This window comes from Nicotiana sylvestris, chromosome 8 (genome assembly GCF_000393655.2).
Source record: "Nicotiana sylvestris chromosome 8, ASM39365v2, whole genome shotgun sequence".
Lineage (NCBI taxonomy): Eukaryota > Viridiplantae > Streptophyta > Magnoliopsida > Solanales > Solanaceae > Nicotiana > Nicotiana sylvestris.
Window position 1 is genome coordinate 30,580,847 of NC_091064.1, and position 9,967 is coordinate 30,590,813.

Consider the following 9,967-nt stretch of genomic DNA (forward strand, 5'->3'; position numbering starts at 1 on the left):
TAAAAACAGCAGCAAAATAGCAGCAAATCCGTGTTAAAACAACCCGAAAACTTAGAGAGGGAACCCAGAAACGAACTCTAAAGAGGGCTTATACTTTTTTAAAAGTTTGCACTCTAAGATTCACTCCCAAAGCTCACCATTTCAGCTTACTTTTCATGTGTTCAACTGCTGAATTCTTTTTGTTTTTGTGACAAAGCAATTATAAAAAATGCCCCTGGAAGTGTGATGGAGTCCCCCCAAAGTGAGGAAAGGGCAACCCTTAAATAGGCAAATTTGGACAGATTTTGGTTCACCAAATGTCTGTCCGACAAAACTGACATTGTGTGCTAAACACTGTTCAAAATCTGTCCAAAGGTCAAAGGAAATCTACTATGTCAGAAACAAAGAGAGAAAAAAATTATTTCAGCCACCCTAACTAGTAAAAGTAGGCTACTAGCACCATATTTTGTGATAAAATAACTTAAACTTCAGATTTTAACAACATCAATATCACCCTGTTGATTCAAACTAAACCAAGTATTAAAACATGTAATTAAAATTCACACATGTGTTATGAACCAATCGTAGCAAACAAAAATTAACTATTAAAGCCAAACGAAACGCACGCTATCGCTGGAGCGATTTAATAAAACCAACTAGACAAACATAATAAAAAATGGATTAAATGAAGAAACAAGATAGAAACTAACTTTAACTAAAAAAAATCAAAAAATTAATAACGGGGCAGGATTACGATTTTACCATATACTCTCAAGCATTTCCTCACTACCTCACTTTAATCAACACAAAGCTATTTTACTACTTCAACAAGTGCAAAAACAGAAAATTTAACATTCCAAAACTTCAAAAACTAATGCTAAAATAATTAATAATAAAAAATAAAATTCTGAAAAATAAAAATAAAAATAAAAAATCAGCCATGAAAAAGAATAGGATTTTACCATTTTACAATTCAAGTGGCCGAAAAAATGGTGGTATGCCAAAAGAGGGTGTTCGGGGAGGTCGCCAGATTTTGGTCGCCGGATTTTCAGGGTGAAATTGGCATCAATAGCTAGGTCTTGAGGAGCTCTATCCATTGATGTAGGTTTTGTGGGGTGGTAGTGGTTGGAACTTCAATAATTTGGGCAAAAAAGTGATGGGAAAGTTTCCTAGATCTAAGATTCAAGGAGTTTGAGGGATTTTTGAAGGATTTGGTTTGGATATATGGAAAGAGGAAGTTGTGGAGATTACATGATGTGAATTTGGAGGTGTTTGGAGGTGGTCTGCCGGCGGCAGCGATTTCCGGCCGGCGGTGGGGCGGCGGCAGCGGCTTGGGGGGAGAGAGAAGAGAGAGTGATGAGAGGGAAAGAAGAGAGAGGAAATAATGGGGAAATTTTTTGGAGATTTTAGGCTTTAAATACCTAGGATGAAGATCAAACTAGGACCGTTGGATTAAATTAAGATGGGTGGATGAGATTGAATCTTGTCACTTAACCAAAACAACGTTTTCAAGAGAAAACTACGTCGTTTTAAGCTCTTCTTGGTAGACCCCTTTTGGACCGGGTTTGGGCTCTTTGGGCTCAAATTTTGGGCTAATTTTGTCACAATTTTAATTAAATTACACTAGCCCAAACCCTACCCCATTTATCAAACCATTACTCAACTCTTAAAACCTATACATACACAAATAAGAACAAACACACACACACATACATATTATATATATATATATAAGGCAAAAATTAGGCATTTAAAGAGTTTATATATATATATATAAGGCGAAAATTAGGCATTTACATCAAGTCATTTCCATTGTACTCGGAGAAACGCATTTACTAAAGAGAACTCTCTTGCAACCCAAAGGGACTAGACTAAGATTCGCATTGAATCTGAACCAGTATAAAATTTTGGTGTTTTTAATTCCTGCACTTACTTTCTGTGTTTTACTTTCTACTATTATAACTGTTAGGTCATTACATCTAGTTGACTAATTGACAAACTAGTCAACTAATAAGAGATTAAATTTAAAAATATACAATTCACCCCCCTCTTGTACTTTCAATTGGTATCAAAACAAGGCTCACATTCTACTTTTGCTTAACAGCTTGTAAGAAAAGATCATGGCAAATCAAGTTATCATAGAAGCTCTCTTTCAGGAAGGAACTTCACAAGTTAGACCACCATAGTTTAATGGACAACATTTCTCTTATTGAAAAGTACGGATGGAGATCTTTGCCAAGGCCTATGACGTCAAAGTTTGGAGAGTCATCAAAAGGGGGAACTATCCCTTACCATCTGCTACTCCACCACTTGGTGATCTTGAAGATATAGATTCATATACAAAATAGCAAATGGAAGTGGTACAAGTTAACAATAAAGTGAGAAATCTGCTTCATAATGCTATAAGTGGTGAAGAATATGGGAAAATCTCGAGCTGTGACACAGCCAAAGAAATGTGGGACAAGCTTGAGGTCACATATGAAGGAACCGACAAAGTAAAGGAAACACATATTAACATGTTGGTTCATGATTACGAACTCTTCTCAATGAAAGAAGGAGAATCTATTGAAGAGATGTTTGCCAGGTTTAGCAAAATGATTAGCGATCTAAAGGCATTTGACAAGCCTTATACCAGTGGTGATCAAGTTAGAAAAATTCTCAGAAGCCTACCAACCACTTGGCAGACCAAAGTAGTCACATTGGAATCTCAGGATCTAAATAAATTATCTTATGATGAACTACGAGGAGAACTCATAGCTTTTGAAAAGACGCATCTCAAGAAGACTAGTCAAGAAGAAAAAAAGAAAATAGTTGCATTCAAGACTTCAATTGAAATAGCTGAAAACAAAATTGATGATGATCCTAAAGCTCTACAAGAAGAGATTGCTATGCTATTAAGAAACATGGATGGATTAATGAGAAGATTCAGAAATACAAAGAAAGGAAGAATTCCACCAAGACGATCTAGGCAATACAACGATCAAGACAAGAATGATGAAAAATGCTATGAGTATGGAAGATTTGGGCACATTCAAGCTGAGTGCCCAAAACTGAAAAGAAAGATCTCTAGAGGCTTTAACAAAAAAAATCCTTTGGAAGCTGGAGTGATGAGGATAGTTCAGACCACGAAGAGATAGAAAATCTTTGCTTTATGACAATTCTGGAAAACGAAATGAACAAATCCTCAGGATGTTGGACAAATGAGGACACTTCAGATGAAGAAAATGAAAACTATTTCATGGCACGAGGTGAAACAAGTGAGGTAAATCTTATAACTATGAAAGATGCAATGAATTGCAGGATATTCTTGATTTAACTTTAAAAGAGTCTCAAAAAATGATGAATGAGCTTAAGAGACTAACTAAAGAGGTTAAAGACTGGAAACTCAAACATGAAGTATGTGAAATCGAAAAAGAAGTACTTTAAGAAGAGTTTGAGGAATTGCAAATGCAACTCAATGGCATGCACAAATCCACCAGTCACAGTTCTGTTAGGTCAAACCAGACGACTTATAAGTCAACTGGAAAAACACCATCCAGAACTAAGTCCACTAGTACTAACACTAATGAAAGACCTAAAGGTGGGTTAGAAGTTACGTGTCATTACTGTAACAAAAGTGGGCATAAATATTCTTTTTGTCATTTTCGTAAAGCAAACGTTTCATGATGGGTTTGGAAACCAAAAAAACAATTCTGAATCTGGTAATACTAACCCTCCAAGACCCAAGCAAGCTTGGGTACCTAAAAGAAAGTAATCACTTTGTTTTGCAGGAACACCACAGAATAAGTCGCAAAGGAAAATGGTATCTAGACAGTGCATGTTCCAGCCATATGATAGGTGACAAAAACCTGTTCAAAGAAGTTACAAAATTGATGGAGGAAGTGTTAAGTTTGGGGATGACTCAAAAGGTAAAATAATTGGTACTGGAACAATTCCCTTCAATAACAACTGTGACATCACTGAAGTTTATCTCATCGATAGATTCAACTACAACCTCCTGAGCATAAGTCAACTATGCGACTCAGGATATGAGGTAAATTTTAAGAAAATAGATTGTGCTATTGAAGACGAATGAGGTAAAATAGTCCTTCCTAGAAAAAGGTATGGAAATGTTTATATCCTTGATGGTTTTGAAAAGATAGATGGTCATATTTGCTTAACTTCTATGTCTGATAATCCATGGTTATGGCATAGGAAACTTAGTCATGCTAGCATGCATTTGATAGAAAAATTGTTCAAACATGAGTTAGTTGTTGGCTTACCCAAACTGAATTTTTCTAGAACTCATATCTGTGATGCATGTCAAGTTGGTAATCAGACCAGAAACTCTTTCAAAAATAAAGATATAGTATCTACTTCCAAACTCTTGCAATTACTTCATATGAATTTATTTGGGCCTAATAGAACTGCTAGTATAGGAGGAAAGAGGTATGCTTTTATTATTGTTGATGATTATTCACGTTTTACTTGGGTAATTTTCTTATCTCATAAGGATGAAACATTAAGAAATTTTGAAGTTTTCTGCAAAAAGGTTGAAAGAGAAAAGATATTTCTGATCTCAACAATTTAGAGTGACCATGGAGGAGAACTTGAAAGTAGAGCATTTGAAGATTTCTGTAATGATCAGGGATACACTCATAATTTCTCTGCACCACGCTCACCACAATAGAATAAGGTTGTAGAAAGAAAAAATAGAACCTTCCAAGATATGGCAAGAACCATATTACTAGATCATTCACTGCCAAATTACTTTTGGGTAGAAGGTGTAAGTACAACATGTCACATTCTTAACCGATGTCTCATAAGGCCTATTCTGAAGAAGACTCCATATGAATTATGGAAAGGTAAACGTCCCAATATCAGTTACTTTCATCCCTTCGGAAGTAAGTATTTTATTTACAATAACGGTAAGGATAACCTTGGAAAATTCGATCCAAGAAGTGATAAACGTATTTTTCTGGGCTACTCATTAAATAGTAGATCTTTTAGAGTCTATAATAAATTCCCATTATGTGTGGAAGAATCAGTACATGTTATATTCGATGAAAATAATCCCTTGGTCGAGAAAAGAATTACTGTAGGTGATGAAGATCAAGCTCAAGAAATTCAGGAGACAAGTAAATCTCAAGAGTCAACTGATATATCAGCTACAATAAAGTCAACTAGTGAAATCAGCAACAATGTACCAGATCAACTAATCGAGTCAACTGCTAATGTAGTGCGTCCAAATGAATAGAGAAGCGAGCCTGAATATCCTCAAAAATTTATCATAGGGGACCCAAATAAAGGAATGAAAACCAGGAGAGCTCTCAAAAAGAAAGCAAATGTTGCATTAATCTCTCATATTGAACCAAAGAAGATAGAGAAAGCGCTAAAAGATTCAAGTTGGGTTTAACAAATGCAGGAAGAGTTAGATCAGTTCAATAAGAATCAAATGTAGAATCTAATACCCAAACCTGAAAATGTTTCTGTAATCGGAACAAAGTGGGTTTTCAGAAACAAATTGAACGAGGATGGAAAGGTCGTTAGAAATAAAGCCAGACTAGTTGCTTAGGGATACTCACAACAGGAAGGAGTCGTCTATGATGAAACCTTCGCTCTAGTAGCTCGTTTGGAATCCATACGAATTCTTCTGGCATGCACATCATTTAAAGGATTTAGGTTGTTTCAAATGGATGTCAAACGTACCTTTTTGAACAGATTTATTGAGGAAGAAGTATATGTGAAACAACCGCCTGGGTTTGTCGATTCAAAGTTTCCCTACCATGTATACAAGCTCACTAAGGTGCTGTGTGGATTAAAGCAAGCTCCACGTGCTTGATATGATAAACTTATTTCCTTTCTTGTTGATCATGGCTTTACAAGAGGTAAAATAGACACTACCTTATTTATTAAAAGATCATCAGAAGGTAACCTCATTATTCAGATTTATGTTGATGATATTATATTTGGTAGTGCTAACCCTTTTATGTGCAAGGAATTTTCAAATCTTATGCAAAGCGAATTTGAAATGAGCATGATGGGAGAGCTAACATTCTTCCTTGGACTACAATTTCAACAATCTGAAGAAGGAAAATTTATATGTCAGACCAAATACACAAAAGAACCGATTCAAAAATTTGGCATAAGCAATACAAAATCCAATGGCATACCAATGAGTCCTTCCACAAATCTAGACAAAGATGAACAGGGAATCCCTGTTGATGAAACTAAATATCGTGGAATGATTGGATCATTATTGTATCTGAAGGCAAGTCGACCGAATATTATGTTCAGTGTATGTAAATGTGCCAGGTTTCAGTCAGCTCCTAAGGAATCACATCTGACCGCAGTAAAAAGAATTATTCGATATCTCATTTGGACTGTATCTCATGGACTATGGTATCCTCGCTCTAACTTTTTTATTAAAAGGTTTTTCAGATGCTGACCTTGCAGGTGATAAGGAAGATAGAAAAAGCACAAGCGGTACATGTCAATTACTTGGAAAGGCATTGATATCCTGGAATACTAAAAAACAAGCATCAGTTGAATTATCTATTACTGAAGCTGAATACATTGCCATTGGACAATGTTGCGCACAATTACTGTGGATGTCTCATCAACTGGGTGACTATGAACTTTCTTTTAAACCTATACAAATTTTTTGTGATAATTCAAGTGCTATTTGTCTTTCAAAAAATCATGTGCATCATTCTAGAGCAAAGCATATAGATATCAAGCATCACTTTATTAGAGATCATGTTCTTAAGGGAGACATAGAAATATCTTTTGTTGGAACTACTGATAAGTTAGCTGATATTTTTATTAAGCCTTTATTAGAGGATAGATTTTGTGCTTTAAGAAAGTTACTTGGCATTACTTGCTTAACTAATAACCTATAGGACCTATGTGTGTTGCTGGTACTTTTTACAGGTGTAATGATTGTACTTTACACATGCATTAATTACGCCTCCGTTTTTCCCTCTCTTTTCTCTTCTTTCACATCAGTTCGTCGTTCAAAGTTGGAAAGCCAATCATCGCGTCCTTTCAACTAACACCTTTTCCTTTTCTGTACTCAACCATCAGAAGCTTTCTTCTTAAGGCGGAGAACCCCTTTCAGTCACTTTCATCATTATCCCCTCTCCAAAGCTCCGATCAAACCACTTCCCTTCAATGGCCAAACATCCCAGGAATCCCTCTGCTTCTACCAGAAAAAGCACCCGCTCCAAAGCAAAACCTCCTTCTATGCCCCCAGAACAAGTAGACCTAGGGTCCGACCACTCTGAGGGTTTCGCATCTTCTCAGGGAGATTTCTATGATCACTCTCAACTCTTAGGAGAAAAAGCCCCAGGAAAACGACCCATGGAAGAACCCCCTGTTTCCTCTACCCCAAAGAAATCTAAGATTGATTTTTCTATCTCTCTCGAATCTGACCTAAACTCCTTGGATTCTCCAAATAGGGATCTTTTCATTGCTCTGAAGGACAAGCCCGTTGCTCATGGAAGGGTAGTCGACCTTGACGATATGGAAGCCCTGAATTGCAAGGTAAAAAACCTCTTTATTCATCAAGGGTGGGTTAAGTTCCTCTCTATTCCTCCGCCTAAGGTATATGAACCCCTGGTAAAGATGTTTTATGATAATCTTCGTTCTAGTAAGCCTGATAGGTTGGAATCCTTATTGTTACGTAAGCGCATTATTCTTGATTATGCCCTGTTTGATTCGCTCTTTCAGTATCAATGTTATGGTTTTACTATGCTTTTCAAAAACACCTGGCCTGATGACTTTGAAATTTCTTTTGACACTCAGCAATACACTATTTGACCAAGTCAAATAGTGTATTGCTGAGTGTCCCTTTGACTCCCTTCCCAACCAGCTAGGTCCTACTGATGTTAGTTTCGAAACTCGAGTTCTGGCCCACATTATAGCAACTACTTTGCTTCCCCGCACTGGTTCCTTTTCAACCTTCTCTCAAAGAGACACTTTCTTAGTATACTACCTTGTGACCAAACTCAAAATCAAGTTGTACTCCTAGGTTATTAATTTCATAATTGAAAGTGCTGAAGATCCCACCAGTCTACCCTATGGCATGGCAATCACTCACATTCTGGAAGCTCATCAAATTTCCCTGTCCAACTATCCTTTCATCACTGTTTTGAAGTCTTACAATTCTAGAGCCTTTGCTAGTATGAGATATGTGAATGTGAAGGGCTCCTGGGTTATGAAGCACGAAAGTGAAGCAAAGCATGCTCGTATAGAGTCCAAACCTAAACCCTCTGTCCCTCATCCCAGACCTGGTAATCCTGATCTTGGTGACAAGCTTCGTGCTATTGACTCTCAACTCTCTGAAATCAAAAATCTTCTCACAACCACTCAATCTACTGTTGGTGACATTCATGCCATCTCCAAGGAAACAAGGTCTGATGTGTCCAAGATTAGAGTTGTTGTTCTCAGAGTTAGGGAGAACGCTGTCAAAGCCTTCAGGGAAATTCATGGCAGGTTGGATGGAATGAGCATCTCAGCCAATGCTAGCTTTGAACAATTGAAGGAGGCCATCTGCAACACCCTCACTTATTTTTTGCGATGTTAATGCGGTTGTTTGAGACAATATTTTTTTTGCTGTGCTGTTTTTGGGCTGTTTTCTCAGCCATTGGATAATTTCTGTTTTTTTGGACCATAACTCTACTGTTTGATGCTATATATTATGTTTAGTTCTTGGTTTGTTCCCTCTTTGCTGATGCCAAAAGGGGGAGAAGAGTATATGTTGTACCTGTACAGGTATAGTTGACCATGGCAAAAGTAGCATCCTTTATGGCAGGAGTCGGCTCTAACCATGGGCTAGTCAATTGCATGAACTGAGGGGGAGTACCATGGACTAGTCAACTGCATACATTGAGGGGGAGTAAAACACAGGGAAGTCAATTGGTGTTTACACCTATATATTATTTTGTCATCATAAAAAATGGAGAGATTGTTAGATCTAGTTTTAATGATGCAAATAATATATCTGTGTAGGAAATCAATTACAGAAGAACAAGGAATCAAGGAGCTACTACAAGATCGCTGAAGTCAATCTTGATGCTTAGGAAAAGAAATCAATCAGCAAAGATTACGAATCAATTAGCAAATCTGGATGCCTAAGGAAAGAAATCAATCAGCAAAGATTACGGACAGCTGCGATGGAAAGAATCAAGCAAGCCTAAACTTAAGGCATTAATCAAGGCCAGCACATTCAAATCCGGAATATCGAAGATTCTGTGAAGAGTTGCCGAGCGGCTAATTTCGGAAAGACCAACAATCAAGGAGTAAACCTTCATCATAAACAATTGTTGAAGGAAAGCTATCAAGGAAGAGCAATGGCAAACAATCTTATTCTTGGAAAGAATCAATCTCCTTCCAAGGATCAAATCTCTTGGGTTGTCAAGCCTTGTCAACAAACGATCTTCACCAAAGTATTTATACCCAGCTTTAAGCCTTAGACAAATATACTTTCATCGAACCAAAACACCCTCTCTTTGTTCTACTGCAAGCAAACATTGCAGTTTTCTAAGATCTGATGTGTAACAAGTCAGAGAAAAAAGGAGAGTACAATACTGGTGAGGCATTGTATCAAAAGAGACGAGTGTTATAGGAACTGAGTTATCAAGTCATTTCCATTGTACTCGGAGAAATGCATTTACTAAAGAGAATTCCCTTGCAACCCAAGGGGACTGGACTAGGATTCTCATTGAATCCGAACCAATATAAAATTCCGGTATCTTTAATTCCTGCACTTACTTTCGGTGTTTTACTTTCTGCTATTATAACTGTTAGGTCATTACATCTAGTCGACTAATTAACAAACTAGTCAACTAATAAGAGATTAAATTTAAAAATATACAATTCACCCTTCCTCTTGTACTTTCAGGTCGGTATGGCTTGATAGGTTTTTCCCTGATTTCTAGTGGTGATATGCTCTTCCCAATCATTTGTCAAGCGTTCGTAGACTGCAACATATTCTTCTTTCATGATC

The 9,967-nt window shown here is 37.0% G+C and overlaps 1 protein-coding gene across 1 annotated transcript; it reads left to right on the forward strand.

The window, feature by feature from the left end:
• Positions 1 to 2,330: 2,330 nt before the first annotated feature.
• Positions 2,331 to 3,116, forward strand: LOC138874854 (uncharacterized). The gene has a single exon (XM_070153640.1). It carries the CDS (start codon positions 2,331 to 2,333, stop codon positions 3,114 to 3,116), a length of 786 nt encoding a protein of 261 aa, XP_070009741.1.
• Positions 3,117 to 9,967: the final 6,851 nt, after the last annotated feature.